The sequence below is a fragment of the Lingula anatina genome, chromosome 3 (assembly GCF_051362555.1).
Source record: "Lingula anatina isolate TDL-2025a chromosome 3, LinAna3.0, whole genome shotgun sequence".
NCBI lineage: Eukaryota > Metazoa > Brachiopoda > Lingulata > Lingulida > Lingulidae > Lingula > Lingula anatina.
Genome location: NC_141769.1, coordinates 25,377,448 through 25,398,133, shown reverse-complemented (window position 1 = coordinate 25,398,133; position 20,686 = coordinate 25,377,448). Strand labels below are relative to the sequence as shown.

At 34.2% G+C, this 20,686-nt stretch overlaps 1 protein-coding gene across 1 annotated transcript in view; it reads right to left on the bottom strand.

Moving 5' to 3' along the window:
- Window positions 1–20,685, bottom strand: part of LOC106150623 (protein furry) — a 46,572-nt gene extending 25,887 nt beyond the window's left edge. Inside the window, exons 1-27 of the mRNA XM_087008757.1 lie at window positions 20,632–20,685; window positions 18,557–18,655; window positions 14,955–15,166; window positions 14,146–14,199; window positions 12,732–12,874; window positions 12,356–12,395; window positions 12,115–12,165; window positions 11,839–11,918; window positions 11,434–11,517; window positions 11,016–11,142; window positions 10,417–10,554; window positions 10,016–10,114; window positions 9,633–9,790; window positions 9,148–9,304; window positions 8,429–8,814; window positions 8,039–8,179; window positions 7,605–7,672; window positions 7,235–7,368; window positions 6,517–6,708; window positions 6,068–6,157; window positions 5,314–5,576; window positions 4,663–4,839; window positions 4,014–4,187; window positions 3,501–3,650; window positions 2,731–2,903; window positions 2,250–2,358; window positions 1,670–1,829 (exon numbers count right to left, since the gene is read on the bottom strand). Coding sequence (XP_086864883.1) covers window positions 1,670–1,829; window positions 2,250–2,358; window positions 2,731–2,903; window positions 3,501–3,650; window positions 4,014–4,187; window positions 4,663–4,839; window positions 5,314–5,576; window positions 6,068–6,157; window positions 6,517–6,708; window positions 7,235–7,368; window positions 7,605–7,672; window positions 8,039–8,179; window positions 8,429–8,814; window positions 9,148–9,304; window positions 9,633–9,790; window positions 10,016–10,114; window positions 10,417–10,554; window positions 11,016–11,142; window positions 11,434–11,517; window positions 11,839–11,918; window positions 12,115–12,165; window positions 12,356–12,395; window positions 12,732–12,874; window positions 14,146–14,199; window positions 14,955–15,166; window positions 18,557–18,605 — 3,609 coding nt within the window. The 5' untranslated portion in view covers window positions 18,606–18,655; window positions 20,632–20,685. The remainder of the gene's footprint in view (window positions 1–1,669; window positions 1,830–2,249; window positions 2,359–2,730; window positions 2,904–3,500; window positions 3,651–4,013; window positions 4,188–4,662; window positions 4,840–5,313; window positions 5,577–6,067; window positions 6,158–6,516; window positions 6,709–7,234; window positions 7,369–7,604; window positions 7,673–8,038; window positions 8,180–8,428; window positions 8,815–9,147; window positions 9,305–9,632; window positions 9,791–10,015; window positions 10,115–10,416; window positions 10,555–11,015; window positions 11,143–11,433; window positions 11,518–11,838; window positions 11,919–12,114; window positions 12,166–12,355; window positions 12,396–12,731; window positions 12,875–14,145; window positions 14,200–14,954; window positions 15,167–18,556; window positions 18,656–20,631) is intronic.
- Between the last annotated feature and the right edge of the window lies 1 nt (window position 20,686).

The window sequence follows — 20,686 nt, the reverse complement described above, 5'->3', positions numbered from 1 at the left end:
ATTAAGCATTACAACGACCACAAATTAAAAATATTGGTCAAGTTTTTCAATAAGTTAATTTCTTTCCCAAATCAAAATAGAAGCAGCTTCACTATCAGCTGAAAAAATCACTTATTTTCGTTCCTTTGACCTAAATCTTATTTGAAGGAACTTGTAGCACTTTTGAAACATAACCAACTTGTTTGAAAAAAAAAAAAAAACTGAACATTGCCAAACAAATCACTCGAAGCAAAATGCAACACTTTCATTCTGTTATACAAGTACGTTGAACCACTTAGTAATGAAACAGCAATTACTGAAACAGATTTTATGCATGTAAAAATTCAATACAGAAACAGTATGTCACCTACATACACAGGAAAAATGGGAGTGTAGACAAAAATTCAGTTCATGAAAACAGTCCAGTAGAGAACATGTTGGAAAGCCATTTACACACATGTAAATGAAGTGATATAATAAATTTCTCCTCAATATGCCCCGGTACTTGCTAAATGTAACTGTACAAATAGTAAGATAAAGACAAAGCAGGACATCTCATCTAACAAATCTATGAGCAAAGTTTGAACATTATTTAATTCTTATCTCAAGTTTGACAGTCCAGTAAAATTCATCATATCGAACCCTTGTGAAGAGGGATACATATACATATGACATGACACAATATTAAAAACAAGAATACACACGTTTGTAACAAGGTGAATCATTAGCCTAGTGGCTGGTTTTTGAGAAAAAAATGTAGCATAACATTTATATGTTCTATTATACCACCAAGTCATAGAAATACATTTTAAACGGAACACAAATACCATATCTTGAGAACAATTACATCAAATATTGAACGACATAGAAGAAGGACATCAAATTTCAGCAAAAGTAAACAAATGACAATGAAAAGCACACAAGTAAACCGGAAGTCACAAAATGTCGTCTGCTGTCACCGCCAAATAGCCTGTCACTGCTTCACAATGCACAAACTGGTGCATGCTGGGAAACAGTGTCACCAAGGCAGTCACACTTAACTCACCTGACTTTGTGTCTAGTAAAGCAGCAGAGGAAAGGAAAAAATATATACTTCTAAGAAAAATAATATTTCTTCTAATGCACACAATGTTAAAACATGAAACCAAATAAGGAGTTTCAGAGATATAGTCTGTTGTAGTTAAATGTTCAACAGAGATTAATTATGGTCTGGTCTGCTTCACAAAGTAATTGTATTTTTAGTTGGTCAGAAATTACGAATTATTTATGATATCAATGTGTGGGCTTGCTTACACGTGCATGCATGTACACGTGTCTGCATGTCACAACTTTTTGTAACGTCATTGTTTTTTTCCCTCTAGTGACGGATTGTATATAAAACTGAGGTGCATTGACCTTTGCGAAGATGACCTCCAATCTGTTTTATTAGAATCTACATGGCAGACCTTCAGAGTATTAAAAACTATGACTAGAACAGATCAACCAGTATTTGAACCTAAATAATAGTCATAAACACCAGATATCAAATTCCAACAGAAATCGGCATATATATATCCAATTAATCAACACGGAACAAATGTAAATTGTAGATAATAACTGGTGAGTCAGTTAGACAAAAATAACAAATGAATCAGAATGCAGTATATAAGAAAAATTAGAAGAGAATTTCAGGTGGTCTAGGTGTTCTTACTTTTTCATCATGTGTCCCCAGAAGGACATCTAACCAGCTGTACAGGTAGCCATCCTCGTTAAGTCCAGAGGGGTCAAACACTTGACCACAGCATACTACGGCCGACATGGCATGGACAGCTGCCAATTCAAAGTCTGTACAGGCTTCATCTTTACCTTGTCTGAAAACATATAATTTTTATATATAATATATAATATATAATATTATATATTTACTTTGCCTGAAAACATCATCAATGTCCTTCAATATTCAATATACAGTTGCAGATACAGAGAGCGAAGGTTCAGTTCAAAGTCCTAACTCAAGTTCAAGTCTCAAGTTCCTTTGAATAAACAAGAACAATATCTCCCCATACTGATTGTGAAAGGACCACATTAATATATAATATAAAAATTTCTTTGAAAATTGCCATCAAAAATAAATTCATCAGGTGCCGCTTGATCAAAACCAGCTGACAGTCCTCCAAAGACATCAAATCAACCATTCTATTTAAAAAATAATTATTCAAAAGCTGAAACTTCATAGAAAATTCAACCATCATCTAGAATGTCTAAAGCATTCCCTGTTAGTAAGAGTCTACCTCCTATCTACTGCTCCAAACATGGTCCCAAATCTGCCGCTCCAGCCAGCGAACAAGAAGAACAGGCTGTAACGGAGGTCCCGCGATAACAGGCAGTATCTGTACTCCACTGGAAGAAGAGCAGATTATTCAAGAATAAATGAAACCTGACAAAGCTGAACTTTCTATAACCTTGTTATACAGTTACATAAACAAGAGCTGATTAAGACCTTCTCCTAGGTTGTTAGTCAGGTATCATGTAAGATTTCATATTTTGTTTGCGTATGAACAACTACCTTTGGCTGATACCTGTACCAAGCCGACGATTATGCTCAGTTCTACAACAACTGATTCATCTACAACAACTGATTCATCTTAAAGTCAGCAAAACACATTTTACCTTTATAACTGAAATATTCATGCATTCACCAATCAATAATACTCTGAACAGATATTCTGAGACAAATATTAAAGTAACCTTGCCCTTGTCTGACCCTATTACCTGGTGTGTGTATGATCAGCTGTGTCACAAACCCAGCAAAGTACACCCTGATTTCCTGCAGCATGGGCTGTTCTCTGTCCCCTTCATTGTCCAGGAAGATCCTAGCACCATCTATGTACTCCACAAAGGTGGGACTCAGGGTGTGCCTCTCAGCATCCACCACCTTGGTATTGCTGGAAATATACACACTGGGATTACAGGTGAACTGGAGATGTGTGGCACAGCAAGATTGCAGTCTCTACACATTGTGGCATATTCCACATATTATTATATAAGGATCAATTTCAGGCCAGTAGCCAGCAATTTTAAAAGGGACAGGGCTGCTTCAAATGGTGAAAAGATGCAGACATGCTGAAAACTTTTCAGAAGGGTCGTACATTTGGACAGGCAGTAATGAAAATTTTGCCGGACCGAAAATCACCCAGGCTATTTGTTTGAGACAGATACTACCAGCATGATTAGGTAGCTTAATGTGTTTGTGAATGTGATAATTTTGAAATGGAAGGGAAAAACGCCATCGGTTTTTATTAGTATTATATTTATATGTATTTTTATTAGTGAAGTATGTCGAATGATGACTGTAGATTCAAAATTGAGGGTCTTAAAACTCTTGTTGGTGCTTTGGACCAACCAAGTTCAATTTTTTACTGGTCCAAACAAATATCCCGGTCATGACATGTAGGAACTGGTAGCCCAGCCAAGCAGTCCACTAGCCCTTGGTTAACGAGCTACTACTCTTTAGCCCTGTTATGATTGACAAGTTTACTAACCTATGAGCAAATGTCTTGTTCTCAGCCAGCAGTTTAAATATTCTGACCAGCAGAACTCGAAGAGCGTCTCTTTTCTTCCTCCTGGCAACTTTCTCCTGCTTCCTGTCAATGGCTTCCTTGATGTATGGTACCAGCTCCTCCACCAAGGCCCTGAAATAAATACAGCAATAATTACTCTTATTTTTTTATTTATCTTTTTTTTTATGAACTTTCTTTCTTCATTACACAGAAAGCATTTTTAAGTCTAAAGAGATCGGTTTCAAATGTAGATTTTTGCAAATATGGATCGAGAACATTGTTCAACTTTGAAATTCAGAAAAACAGTTTCAGCCATATCATGCAGGAATGATGCTCCCACAAAGTTAGAAATACACCGATAGAAAAATCTCATTACTGTTGTAAGCACCAACACCACCCAAAAAGTCTGATTCTGCCTATAGTCGGAAAATACTCATCACTGATTGTAAAACTATTGCCAGTTATATCAGTTGTGATACAACAATCAGTCCACACCTGAAGGAATCTGGATTGCACCTCCCCAGTCCATTGACGATGGTCTCCCTAGTGTCCAGTGCATCACTACGAATGAGGGGAGTGAGCTGCTTAAACAGGTTACTAGCACACACTGTGACGACACCTGCTGGACGCGGCTCTGATCGCTCTGAGGATGAACTCTCAGGTGATGAGCTGAAACCATGGAATGGCAGAATTATATTTAGTATGACTATTATACGAGTTGTGTGTCCCTGCCAAAGAATACGCATCAGATTATCAGCTTTTTTGAAAAAAAATTTAAAAACACATAAGAGACATTTTACATAATGACATTGGTAAGGGAATAATTTTCTGCCTAATGCTTCCAACAAATAACATAACTCAGCTATACCAAACAAACCTCCACTTATAAAATTAGAAAAAGAAGTAAATACAATTTCACACAATATCCATTATATCACCTTAATTCTCCTTACTTATTTTCTTGTAGTAAAGTTCTGGTAATCTTTTGTAAAGAAAACTTATCCTCAAAGAGAAATAAGGTTTAAAATAACACCCTAGGCCCAATCAGTTCTCACAAATACATTGGGATAAAAGATTCAAGTCATGTTCACTACAGTATCAGTAAAAAATCCATTCCCCCACCACTTCTCTTCCCTCTCCTCACCTGAGTTCTGGAGAAGAGCACCTGGGTGTGGCACCTGGTCCTGATGGGGCTATACAGCAGGCAAACACCACATAGTTCCTCCACAGGTTATTATACAAGTCCTTCTCACTGGCCATCTTCTTACTGCCTGACCTCAAGATGGACGAGGAGCGGGTGTCACTTACTATGGAGGGGTTGCTGGATTGTAAGATTATATACATTTTTTTACAATACATTTCATACATTATATATCTTGAAGAAATCTTGATTAATCAGCTTGCATCTAAACTATCACTTAAATATTCTCTATAGTTTAAGGTAAAACAGACAAATTAACAATCCACAAATTTGCAAAATAAGATACTTTTAAACAGTCTCCTATGTGCAAAATTTTGTTCTTGTTAACTGCATGGATTTCTATCATTTTCAAATAAACTCCCATAATTGAGAGATCTGAACATTTCAAAGTCTTATACATTTGGTAAATTGGGTAAACTATTCTTGTCTTTTGACATGCCCAAGGCTATAGCTATAGCAAAATGCTTTAAAATCTTTAAAATATTAATCTGATTTATGACTGCTTTTGGCATTTTTTAAAACAAATTCCGTAAAATAATTATTTGGCTGAATCTAAATATGTTCTGAAGTGATATCAGGCATGATGTCTCTTACACATTAGGATCCATATAGGACTGTAGCCTGTAGTACACAATGGGCCAGGCATGTGCTATGGCATGGGGACAGCTGGTGTACAGGCAGTCCTGACCAAGAAAATTGGCCAGACACACCACCCAGGGGTCAAACTCGTTGGTGACCGCCCCTGACCGACTGGTGTCCAGGGTGATATTGTGCTCGTGATAACCCGCGACCCACACGGCGGATGTTCTCTCGCACAGCCACTGTAGGTCAATATTGGAGGCTGACTGGATGGCGTTCTAGAGAGAGGGAGGAAATGTATTCTACTATTAGAAATAAAATTGACTTAGGATAGGGAACAGATGCATTCCAATTATTTTATATGGAATCAAATAGATTGAATAGAACATTGCAGAGATGGAGGGATGTGTTTTTTATAACAAATCAAATTTTCTGGAAAGCAGTAAGTGGAATAAGAAACTGCATCTTAAAAGAAATCAAATTTCACACTTTTGTGGCAAAACATATGGGAAATCTCCAATTAATTTTTTCATGCATAGAAATTCAAATAATAAACACTAAAACTCATTTCTGTTTCCAATGACGACTTCTATTTATAGAGTCTGTATAAAAACAGGTATCATGCAAGACACTAAAAGAATCTGTGAAAAACATGAATATAAAGCAAATGAACAGTACAAGGCCTCAATATTCTAATTTTTCGATCTCGAGTTCCCTGTAAGGTGTAGATATTCTACCACAAACTAAAACTGTGACCAGGCAACCTCACCTTTTCCTGTGATGGCAGGTAGGGCAGCAGTTTCTCTATAATATTTGGCATGGCCTTGTCTATGACATCTATAACACAGGGGTCATCAACCTGGATGTAGAAAATAAAATTCATCCAGCTTCTTATAATGTAAAATGAAATATGACTATCATTTGAACTATGTGTACTGACAATAAATTGCAGTCTTTATTATTGATCAATGAATCACTTTATATCTTTAATCATGAGTCTAGATACTATTTCAAAACTGACATTAGTATGTATCTATACTTTTTTTGGCAATTATTTTGTGAAGTATTCTATTTTGGCATATTATAAATCTTCACGGCAGTGGGCATTTTGATTTCAAAAGTTATAGGCCAGTCAGTAAAAGAGATAACATATCTACAAAGTATACATGTATTAAACATAAGACAGAACTGTAGCCCCAATATTGACAAAAACATTACCTTCGATGTGCCCAGGATGCTGAAGAGGGTGCGGACCTCCTTGAGTATACAGGCTGCCAGTTTTCGCGTCAGAGGTTTACAGTTACACAACATGACCAGGGCAAACCCCTCGATCTCATTCATCACGTTAGCATGGCTGCTGCGGTCAAAGGGAAGCTTGTGGGCAGACAACTCCAAGTTTTCAGATTTATCCTGGAAAAAATGAAACATTAATATTTTGTGTTATTCTAAGAATCACTTTGAATGACAAAGTTTAAATTCAAAAAAGTTTTGGGGTAGGAAATGTTCAAGAGAGTTAATACTGAGGCATGAGCCATATACATATTTCAACCTATATACAAACACAAATACAAAGTCCGCCATAATTAATTCCCCATACATACATTTCGCCAACATTTGCACATGGAATTACTTTACTATTAATGGATGGCATGACAGCAAAGCCAGCTAGAGTTAACTTACTTTAGCACCAAAGGGGGATTGGGCAGAAAAGCCTGCTAGACTTATCTTACTTCAGAACTGGTTTGCAAAGCCTGCTAGACTTATATAACTTAAGCACCAAAGGGGACAGAAAAACCAACTAGTCTAAGAGTAACTGTAGTTTAGCACCAAAGGAGGACTGGGAAGCACCAAAAAGTGGACTGGATGGTACAGCCAACAGCTTACATCTTACTTTAGCACCAAAGGTGACCTAGACAGCAAAGCAAACTAATCTTACTTTAGCACCATAGGGGGACTGGGCGGCTGTCTTCCACTGTGTCAGGAACTGTAACAGGACACGGAGAAAGTTGTCCAAATGCTGCTGACCTGGGAATGAGTCACCAATCTCTTTCTGCACAAACTGAATGAAGCCTAGAAACAGATAGTATGAATATTAAACCACACTGTTAAATTCACTACTTTTTAAGAAACATAAATCAAAACCTTATTAATATCACCATTATGACTACAGTAATTATTGTACCACTATTACTCTAACTTCAAACACTTAGTTAAAAATACTGCATTATTAGGTGAAAGTAACATTCTCTTAATTCATAAAGCTTATCTACAAACAATTAGACTCCTAGCAGGCTTTGTTAACTTACCATGTAAAACATCTTCTCTCCAACTTGGAAAGTCCAATACAAGATTCTGAAGTGCTTGCAGTGACAACCTACAATAAGAGAACATCACTGAACACTAGTTATACACCTGAGGTGACTTAAACGCTAAAATAATTATTTTTTAAATTATCACATTTTGACTTCATAGCCTGCAAAAATACATTATCATTGAAAAATATCTGACCAAATAAATTATCCTGTTTTACTTCACACAATTCAGAACACCATAATTATGATCATCAGGGCTGTCATAATAAACATACTATAATATGGCACGAGTTAAGATTCTTTACTGCAATTCTCGTAGATCACTATTGAGTTAAGAATATTATCCTTTTATGCCTGTTTTTAATCAGACCTCACTGTAACATGGAAGCTTTGTTTGTACTCAAAGTATACATTTTTATCATACTTACTCTCTCAGTTTCTCGTCCACATGAATCATGAGTCGCGTAAGAAGATCCACCACCTCAGACTTCTGCATGCCCTCAGGGAACAGACGAGGAATGGCTGCCACGCAGGTACGGAATAGATCAATCTTAGCTTTTCTTTCTCCTCTGAATAAGGAAAATTTGGTAAACAATACTGCATATTTAATGTAATACTATACATAATTCACAAAAGGCATATACAATAACTATAAAATACAGTTACAGTTCCACAGGAAAAAATCCCTGATGCCTTAGAATCACTCTATTTCGAAAGTTTATCAGTTACAATTCATAAAAGAGCAAAAAAACAGATCAAAATACATCTTAGTGGCCTATCCTTTCCAACCCTTTTCCATTTCATATTCATCAACTCACATCATGAGCTCCTCCAGGTCTTTATTCACATTTTCAGGTTTGGTCATGGCCAGATTCCTGCCCACTTCACGGTCCAGCACCCTGAGTATCCCATCAAATGCCTTCCTTATCTGAGGATAATAACTGGACATCCCTATGGTCTTGGCCACTCCATCAGTCAACATCTTATTCAAGAAAGTCTTCTTGACTCTCAGGGTGTTTCCAGATGGCATCACCCCTACGGTCTGAGGCATGGGAGGCTCCCCGTCTTTTTGCTGTAAACTGTCTGCCACTACCAGGAAGGCACGAAGGCCCACGCTCATACGTTGCGGGTTTACGACCCTGATTGGCTTACCAACACACAGCAAATCGAAGACTATTTCCCTCATAGCAAAGTCAAGCCTTTCCTGAAATTAATAAATAATTAATAAATATAAATGTATGGCACACTTATAAATTGTTCAAAGGAATTCGAACAAACATCAAAACAGAGAAATGCTACAAGTCTATTAATGTGTTGTTATAAATTAAATATCAGAAATTTTAAACTTTTCTGCAACATGATCAGGATATTAATTCATGTAGCTATGTGGTTATTTCTTGCTAGTTTACCTTAAAATATTAACGAAAAATAAAAGACAATATGTATGAAACCTTGGATTTTACATGCACTTATAGAGCTGGCCATTTCAGGATATCAGCTGCTTTAATACAAATGAAATGAAAAGAACATGTCGTACCTGTGCAACAAACTGTATAATTTTGACAAAGATGTTGAGTGGCGTGTCCTTTGGAATGAGGGACCTGCCCCCCTTTGGGAACAAACTGCTGGAGATGCTCTGAAGTTTACTCAACGTGGTCGTGTTACTCTCACATTTGATTCTGATCATATACACCCTGGAAGATTAAATACCATGCATGATGTTAACTATAAATAAACCATCTATTCTGTGGCTTGGTTAAAGTATAGAACGTGCAAATGGTATAAAGTGCAAAGGTGAAGGTTAAAATAAATGTAAAGTGTATGACTATTTGATACAATTTTCTTTTTCATTCTTATAGTGATTCTGTAAACCTCTAAGGTGCAGTAGCCATAATTTTTTTCTTTAGAGAGGTACCACATTAACATTTTAAGTGTTAGTATCATAATTTTAAAATTTTCAACTGAGAGAGAGAGAGAGAGAGAGAGAGAGAGAGAGAGAGAGAGAGAGAGAGAGAGAGTCACCATAAGAGCCTGTAGAGTGACTCCAGCGCCACTCTGGACATCTTAGGGTCTCTGTTCCTCAGCTGTGTCAAACACATGGTCAGGAAAGGGGACCAGTTGGCCAGGAAAAATGACTTCTGACTCACACAGAGTAAACATGTTAACATGGGGTACAGGGCCTGGAATATACAATGAAAGTATATTATTATTACCTGATGTTTTATATGCTACTAGGAAATCGACTTCTCTTTACATACCTGAAATTTTCAGAAAATGGTGAACATCTGGAATACAAAAAAATATAGGATAAGACTATTCCCTTCTCACTTTTAATGTCCCAGTTTCATTTTAATTTGACAAAAAAAAAGGGGAAATTAAAACTGTGCAACATACTAAAATCTTACCAGCTGGTGTTTCTTCCTGGTACTCATTTCTGTGGTGGTGGTGAAGAGACTCTCTACAAAATTCTTCAGCACAGGGACGTTGACTTCATGTTTGACCACCTGGAATAGAACAGATTGGAATGGGGAATAATGACAGGTTTGTCAATCTAACACATTTATACAAATTCAACAGATCTTTTGGGATCCATTTCCATTGTTTTCGGGTGTTTTTGTATTCAATTTGTTAACAACTAGACCAAGTCAAACAAGAGGTTCAAGCAATTTGAGTATTGTAATTTTGAGTTTTCAAAACCTTGTGACAATATTGCATTGTAACATGAGCTATTATATGGCTATCATAGAAAAGACAATGATGTGGTGAAAATATATTTCTCATATAATATCAGTATCCTTTCACTCACAGAAGCAACAGGCAGCAAAATCTCCACAAACAATCCTGCCAGCGCATGTTTGATGTCCTTCTCCCGAACTTCAAGGAAATAATTGCCCAACTCCTGAAGGAAGTGAACACAAGCCTCAAACTCCTCTATTGGATGCATCTGGAAAATAGCAGAACAAAATATTCTATAGTAATAAATTTACGTTGTTTTTATCAAAGGATTAGTTTCTCCATTCATAAACAAAGGAAAAAAATACAAGTCTATTTTATTTTGCCATGCACAGATTCCAAATCATTTCCTCAGCACTATTTGACAAAATCTATCATACTGAAAACTTTGAAATACAGCAAATTTTGATTAAAAAATCAAGCTCTCAAGATATTATTCTCATTTGTGGTTTTCAAGCAATCATAAAGATAAAGCAAAAAAAAAAAAAAAATATATATATATATATATATATATATATATATATATATATATATATATATATATATAATTTTTATATATTTAATATATATATATATATATATATATATATATATATATATATATATATATATATATATATATATATATATATATATATATATATATATTAAATAGGTTCCAAAACAACAGACCTTGACCCTGAAGAACTTGAGTCCCATAAGAAGGCTGATGATGGCACTCTGTGTAACTGCAAGACTTTGGTCTTTACTACGCAGTTCCTTCAGCTCCAACATGAACTTCTTACGTACTGCCTGGAACCTTAAGATAAAAAATAACATAATATTATAATCATTTATTTAACACATGGAGTTATTTTTTTTCAATCAGTACAACTCTCTGCGGCAATTACAGTACAGGAAAAAAATTCTTCTTCAAATCCATTCTCAGTAATTTAATATCACAAATTATACATTACATATTCATTGTTGCAATATTGCAGTTACATTTCCCAAAAGAGACCGTTCCTTTCACCATCCATTAATGAGCAATCGCTATATTAGAAAATATATGCTTATAATACATATTAATACCAGTGTTGTTATCTAATACCTGGATTGTGCTAGGACCCCTATCACCTCTGCATATAAGTCTGATATTGTGGACACATTGGTCCCATTGGGGCTACTGGCTGGGCTGTAGTGAGGAAAGTACACATCATTTCCATATATTATATTATCTACTCATTTCATGGCACATTACTATGAATTCATATACAATTGTATTATACATATGTGAAGGTAACAATATAATTTTAGTTTCAGTATCTAGCTTTAGATTAAAATGTCAGGTTTTTTAGTAAGAATGTACATGTAATAGTATTTTGCAATATAAAAGAAACAGGTTTTAAAGATTATTATCTGACAGAGTTCAATATCTGCGGCTGCAAACTCTTTGTATTTTTGCCTTAAAAGATATTCAACCAAAATGTTTTTTCATATAATTTTTCCTACTCACATGTCTTTGTATTTAAAATGCCTAAATGCCTGCAGGAGAAGGTGGGTGACCAGGTCGTCTTGACCTGGATGGAACGGCAACTAAAAACACAAAGTTTCTGTTATATGGATGAAATTCTCACAAATGTCAAAAAAGCATCTTACATTTATTTGATTCAGATAAATTTAAAAATCGACTCTTTACAGGTACTTCATTAATGTGACAAATTTAACACCATGTTGTATTTCACTCTCAAACAGCACTTTTCTCTTAGTTTTCTTTTTTCATGTCACTTACCTGCTTCAACACCTCGATGAGAACTAAGCAGTAAAGGAAATCAACAGCAAGCTGAAAGTATTAAATGAGCAATTACATTATATCTTATAAAAATAATTAGCACTAAACACAAGTAAAGAATGAAAAGGCTCGAAATGTAAGAAATCAGACGTGTAATGCAATTGATATTATATAAATCTTGCCCGAGATCAAAAATATTTTATAATATAATCTTTATAAAATCCTTTTATGCAGTTCTCACCTCTCTTCTTTCCAATAAGTATTCTCTTTCTGTCCTGTCCCTAAATAGAGATAAAAACATTGGCTTTTTCAAAAAAATAAAGAACAGATTAATATTTCCTGACAATAGTTTGGTTTCAAAGCACAATAGTGAAGAATCAGTGTTTTTATAATCAGTTTTTATTTAAATAACAATGCTTTGGAATGAGAAAAATACCCACAAAATATTAATACATCTAGCTGTAAAATTAACAGCAATACATGTAATATAGGTTTTAGTTATAAAAACAAGTAATTTATGTCATTAAAAATGGAAATTTACATATTAAAAACACCCAAATTTGTATACAATACAAATAAAAACCCTCAGATATCATTATAATCATGGAGAAACTCACGCTGCCGTTTTACTTTTCATCTTTTGTTTGAGCTCATGTTGCAGAGAGCCATCTGGTGGACACTGCCTGTCAAACCACTTGTACAATGTCCTCAGCAGAGAGGGAAGACAGTGCTCGGCCACATTGCCCAATGTGCTTAACAGCTACAAAATAGATGGAAGCTGATTAAATTTGATTCTTTGATAGTGCCACACTATTGCACAACCAAGTGGTTTGCCTCTATATTAGCTGATTCTGAATGCTGTTACATAAGGATGCTACTTGCCAGCATAAATAAGACAAGAAAACATATCTACATTTATATCTCCTCATGAGCTTTTGTTCAACTATTTCCCATGATTCAATTAAGTGTAATAACGATATCAAATTTTCTAATCATTGTTTTCAGTTTCAATATCAAACATCAGTTTTACTCTGAGGCGATCCATCAATATAACTAGAAAATGATCACTTTTCTGAATTAGGCACCAATCAGTGTAAAAACATTATTTTATTTATTTTTTAATTTCAAGTATGAATTCATTTCCAACCAGCACACCAGTCTTCACTTGAAGATAGTTTTACAAAAACTGTGTATAAATAGTGTAGAGCAAAAGCTGCACTGTCCTAACTGTGCCTTATCAACTGTGAACACTTCATCATCAACATAGCTATTACATTGTGGTTAGACCTCATACTGACATTTCCATTATGATGTGACCTGGCAGCTATTTGAATTCAATAATTCAATATTCTGCACTTATTATTACCTCCTTGACTTTGATTTAAATAATTTATCATTTAGGAGTAATTTTGGTGCATTAACATTCTTTTTCTTTATTTTTAAAAATAATGGACCAAGAAACATATGTTGCCTAAATTTCTTAAATTTTAACTATCCTATCCTAATATTAATTATCCTAATTTTACACATAAAAGTCATTTCTGTAAAGGAACTTAAATATCTTTTAATGTGGTATTGGCATCAGTTGTTCATCTACAAGAAATAATTGTAGAGTTAAAAACTTAATTGCTATAATATTAATCAATTATCCCCAGCCTGCCGCCATGTTGTACTGGTCACTACCTCACCACTTTTATCATTACCGCTTTAATTATAATACAATTAACCATGTAACAGATTGCCCTGGGTTTTATTACCTGACCAAGATAATTGAATAATGTGTTATAGATAATTTTTCTCTGCCATACATCATAGATTATATTGATTTTATCTGAATAAACTTGATTTATTTTTGGTAGTGCTGTATGGATTTGAAGAAATATAACGTGACTGTCTACATGAGGCAAATACTCCACATGAAATAAGTGCATCAACAAACACCTTCCTTTATTGAAAAAAAAATCTTATCATACTATAAAAATATTTCTCGTAGTCACCACTTTTCCATTCTAAATGAATATAAGTTCATACCTGATCAAACTCTGTGTCCTCTTTCCGCTGTAAAGACTTGGACAGAGGTCTTTCCTGTAAAAAAATTATCACACTGATTATATTAATAAGGACCTTTATTTATCATCAATATTGTGTGAATTCATTTTTTTAGGGTTGCAGTGTTTGTATGTCATACAATTTTTTATTTTTATCTTGTAAATATAAAACAAGTTTACTTATCAAAATGTCATGTCTTTTATGAGTTACTTGCATGGAAGTTCATATACAAAACAAAGCCTTGAGGCAAACAGCCTTTCAAATTTTCAGCAACAACAAAATTAAAGAAATTTGCATCATGACCTGTCAACCTGAGGTGAATTATGCTACTTTTAATGAACACCTTCTGGTTCAAAAATAACCTAAACCACACATAACATGACATCCACACTCTATAATTATGCTAATACTTATAAAACCAATCCCTTAAAGTAAAAATAACTGTTTTCTATTACACAAGATGTGCCACGGTGTTTATGTCACTGTAAATGACATTTCTCTGGATTGGCTACAAAAAATGCTGTTATTGCTGAAATTCACTTTTAATTTTGATAAGACAGCCATTCGATTTAACCAAAATAAAAACGTTATACATCTTCACTAGTTAAAAAAACCTTTAAAAAATTTGAAGTCAATGCTTCTGCTATAATTTTGCTTAAATTTAGAAACCATCTCAGACAAATGAAGAAAATTATCTAAAAATTTTGGTGTTTTTAAAAAATTTTATAGTACTGATGTATTTTACAACCAGTTTTACAATAAAGTTTCAAAATGAACTGGAGTTTACCCACCAGTGGCTCTGTGAGGACCAATTCAATTTTCTGTTCCGCTAAAACAAAGAATTCAGCAAACAACGTCCTCATCACAAATTCTCCTGGACGGATATCGGTGTCTATATTAAAGGTTGGCGGGAATGCCATCCTGTCTTTACTGCCTCCCCAGGGCAGGGTTATCTGTGATGGCTGCTTGGTGTGTTCTTCAGTAGAGTCATCTGCTGGCTGGACTGAAAGCAGAATTGATATTGATATGTACACTATAACATGTAATACAGAAAGAGTGGGTTCAGTTTTCTGATACAGTCAAAGGAGACGGTTAATATTCAAACCAACTTACGTCATGCTATCAACTGTTTAATGTCAGCAGACGTTGGTAGCAGAAAAAAAAAACATAATGGCTTGTCAGTCAAGTTGATATGCCAGTTTCTTTAACACTACAGATCAAATAAGGTCAAAGAACACATATTCAACAGAGTAATTACCCTTTTCTTACTCATGCTTGTCAACTCACCAAATAAAGCTTATTCAACTATCCACATTTTTGTGTCTGGTTCAGCCCTTTCAGCAAAGTCATTTCCAAACAATGTTCGTGCTCAAAATTTTAAGTTCCAGTTTTTAAAGAGCCTCTTTTGTACAAACGAGAACAGCTCTGCCTATCAATTCTTATCCCAGAGCAGTTAAAAGACCAACAACACTATAGCTTTTCAGCAAACAATGCACTCCGATTCTCGGTAACAGTACTTACGGTAACAATGACAACAATAAAGAAAACAACAACAACAATAATAGCAGTATTCCCGCCTCATCTGTCATGCACTGACAATGTATGTCATCCCCAGCTGGCGTATCTCATACTTATACCATGGTCAAATATGACTGAAGTTCCTAGTACACAACAGCTTGTGGATCTCTACATACTACTTCATGTTGCCAGTCACAAATCAGGACAAACACGGGAGGAATTGAAGACAAAATATTCCAACATGATACTGCCTAGGGCCAACAAAAATAAATTGTAAATTGTGAGGAGGACAATATTTTTTTGAGACACAGGATTGGCAAGAGACAAAACACGATCAATCCTTGGATGACGTCAAAAAGAAGGAGAGCAGGGGAATTGGTATTAAATCAATCTAATATGACTATTATTCTAATTTCTAAAGAAAGAAAATTGCATTAATGCCAAACCACAATATAATTTTGCTAACTAGGATGTAGAATGAAACTGATGAGTCAGAGTAATAGAAAATACAATAGTGTTCATCATTTTGATCTGACTTAATTGCCAATTATTGTTCTCTTTTTATTATAATCACCCAAAATCTGGTGCAATGCAAAGAATAAGCATAAAAAATACCAGACTCTATAGTTGGTTATATCAAAACATCACCTACTGACGTCTGCTTTCTAGAAGATATTTATTTATTCCACTAATGTCATCTTGTGGTTATGCAAAATTACTCAGTCATATGCATTTTTCTTCATCAGAAAACAGACTCTGAGTACCTGGTGCTCCTACTAGGATAAACAGAGATTAATGAGTGAATTAATGATATCAATGTGAAGAATGTGACATTACCCCAATAGATCACTCATAATCCCATTATGTGAATAACAGGAATTTCAGAGAACAAAAGTAAGGCCTTGACTTTCATATGGCAGTTGTTGTTCAGTGCAATGAATGACTTGTGTAGACTATTTAACCTTAACTATTTCTAATTTTTATGAGTTAAAAAAACATTTTGGAAAAGAAAACCAGACAAAAAAAACTCAGTTATTACAGGTGAATTTTGATCACAATCATCAGATACAAAGTGACTAATTACCTCAAGTGCAGCATAGAAACTAGGCCTGATTCAGCAAAATCAATTTTAATTTGAAATTAATACTTCAGTTATCACACATGTTATAAGCAGATAGTTCACAGTCCTTTCAAGCCCCTGAATGTGCCCCAATCAGCTAGGTTATGACCTGCAAATGACCACATCTGGGCCAATACTGACCACAGCTGGTGATTTTGTTCCAACCTTATCCTTCAAAAGATGTAATTGTGTTTATAATTATATAGTGGGCCCATGTGTCTAAGCTCAGAAATTATTCCAAGATTAGGAAAATAAGCAAATATTTATCAAGTATTGGCGGTGAAGGTATGAGTCAACCATTATAAATATTGTAATCTTTATTAGAGTTTATATCAGATAATGAAAACTCACATAAAGTTCACTTCATAATATATTCCTCTACATAAGCTTCTTCTTCTTTTTTTTTTTTTTTGCTTTCAAAAACATTTTTTTAACTTCTTTTCCTACCAATTAAGTTCAAGGTAGTTAAAATGATGTGTAATTGCTTTCTCTCGTGGAACATGAAGTGACGAAAATCCTATGCAATGAAGATACAAGTTATCAACTTTTCCTTTAAAAGGGAAGATAAAAGTCATGTCACTCTTTACCAGTCCTTGGTAAAAATTAGTCAGTCTTTAAACATTGCCTAATATATTCTAAAAAAATGCAATACTTAATATTATTACTTTTTATAAATCGATCTTAATTATATCACATGCGCCCATGTAAACATATATAAACTTTAAATATTATATAATATGTATATGTATTGCAAGACAATCCTCAAATGGAACATGTATAGCAGCTGATATGAGGTCTGGAACATTAATGCTAAATCCTATCTTCAGACACACTAATAACCATCATGGTATTATATCTAATCACATAATAATGGCAATATTGTTCACACCACCATGGTTACAAACAAGTTCATGTCGTTGCAAACATCAACCCGAAATAAATCCTTATATCTATACTGGTAACTACACCTACAAAGTCTTACCATAACTTGTGTCCCATATGCGTGCAAATGAAAGTAAACCTCATAACCATATTGATCTGTAAACGAAACGACTGGCCTCATTTCCTGGTCCCCTATCAATCACATACCAGGATGATATTCTATTTTAAGCCGCGGCAATAGGCAGCACGGATCATGTGACAGGTCCCACCCAGACTCCTGTGGTTCTAATTAACTGCTGGTATCAATATATTAATCTTTTATCAGTCTGGACACCACATGTAAAGCACGCGCACATGACCAGGGAAGTTAAATACTTCTTTCGTGTCAATTTTTTATTATTTTTTTGTGAGACTTAGGGTTTTATCTTATACCACTGATTGATCAGTAAAATATTGTGAGTTCCTTAAGATGTTCTCTCTGCCATCTTATATGGTGCTTTTATATTTTAACATTATTTATTAATCATTGTTGTAGTACTATACCCAGATATATTTAAATAATTTTTTAATTAAAAAAATTATGAATACATAGGCAACCCGTGCCTACAATGTTAAAACAAAATAACCCCTTCTGGCACAAGAATAATATTTAACAAATGGTTAAAAAGTGTTTTAACTATATACATATATATATATATTTATCTCAAATACAATTTTTAAATTATGGCCACAGATTTAATAAAATTTTATACAGCTTAAAATGCCACAAGCTACTATGCTATACTTCTAATGCTACTGTTTGTTTACATAGCAAAATATAGAAATAAAGATAACAAAATAAATAATAACTAGATTTAGACTATGAATACTCACTCTGGCCATTCTGTGGCAGGCCCAGTGGTTCCTCTCTACTCTCAGCCATTTCAACTGTGTCTGGGGTCTTTGGATGTAGATATTTGGTTAGGATAACATCTGTGAAGAAGAGGATATGAGAAACTGCATTATTTTTTTAAAAATAAATTTAATTTCTTGTGCCAAGTTTAATTAAAATTAAAAATTAAATTTTAAAAAAATAGCTTGCTGAATATCCTTGGAATTGGGATAATTTTTCCGTAATCACATCATCTTACAGACAGTACATCACACTTTGTGATGAAAATATACTTCCTATTGTCATTATGTGTTATCAAAAGTTTAATTCTTAGAATTCAAATGGGTTGTTTAAGGTCAGTTTTAATGGGTACATTTAAACAAAGTTTTTCAATCCTCTACAGTTTGAAGTTAATAGCTGGAGGGGAATGTCAAAAGGTTATCTGTTTCCAGTTTCATAAATCAACTTCCTGTAGACTGCCATATGGAATCATCATTGCAGAAATATTGGGTTAACCATTTACAAAGAGTAAAAAATTATACTTGAATAAAAAAGTATCCCCTGAATTCCGAACGTGTTCTGCATATTTGTGACATCAACTTAAGCATGTTTAACATGATCAATACCACAAAATCCTGTCAGCAATAACATCATTACATAAAGCAATAAGCAAAATTGGCCTTTTCATCCTGAAGCAGTGACTCAAAAGATCAATACAACAATTAATTAAACAATGCATTATGTAGTATAAATCCCAAAATTAAGCCCGAGAGCAGCCTTTTCCATCACTTTACTGCTTGTAATGTGGAATTTAAGATCACAGAATATTGATTAATAACCTAGGTATTTGCAATATAACATCTTAGATCATAGTCTTGTGAGCCTTAAGAGTTCATTCAGTGTTATATGAGATCATATCCCTGTATAAACATGCCAAGTATTTGACAAATTTCACGAAAAGATGTTGTTAAGTAACTTTGATCAACTTTTCATATTGCCTTGAAGGCAAATTACTTATGGACATTACTCTTCCAAAATTGAACAAAGCCAATAAATTATGTTTTACAAAACACCTAGTATATATATAGAAAAATAATTGCTAAAAATGCCTAGAGGTCTGAAAAGCCAAATCGGACAAGACACATGAACAGACTTTACATAAATTTACATGATTGCCACTGGTGCAATACTTAATTGAGACCTATTTTAAAATCTCTTTTTCCACTTTTGGTCAGTGTATTGCTACATGTAGTTTTGCTTTTTGGTTGCTGGTAGGCTCAACAAAATATACCACAAGCTTTCAAATCTTTAATCTAGGCTTCATGTAGAAATGACTTGGATATTTAAGAGTTAAACATGAGGATACATATGATGATAATATGTCAGTAGCAAGTGACATAAAGGTGCACTTGGTTTGGGGGTCATTTGACACATGTACTTGTGTGTACATTGGCAAGTTGTAAGGAGTGAAATGTTCCTTATACGTGTGGAACTATGAACAAAAACATGAATGCAAGATAAATTATGTATGAGGTTTTCCCTCCACGGCCTAGGTGGCGTAAATCATCAGCAGTATTTAGATGACAACGTTAAAAATGCAGAAATACTAACACATTCTTGATATCACTTATACCTTGATGATTTGTGGTGTATCTATAGACTATGCACTTAACGACATATATGGCAATCAATTTGATAAATTTAAAAAAAACACTTTGTTAAAAAAACTAAAAATATTAATAACTTGTTTTGATAACTTAAGTAGCATAATAGTAGACTAGTCATTTTGCAGCTTATTTATATGTCTTTTCATTTCATGATGAAATCTATTATTTACTAATTTATTTATTTATTTGACACTAGACTTCAGGTACTGAAGGGGTACTGTGAATGTGACTTTGGCAGTGTCACCGAGTGTCATTTGCTGTCGGTGTTTAACCTGGTAGGAACGACCGTAGTAACGACACACATGCAAAAAATGCTGTATAATTGCAGACAAAGTCCATTTTATGATTATGGTCCATGCACAATAATTTTGTCCTAGGCAAACTCCAAAACATTTTTTTCTTGAACTTACCTTGCTGATTGTTTTCTTGGGCCTCTAATGTTGCCTCGTTCTCACTGCCGCTCAC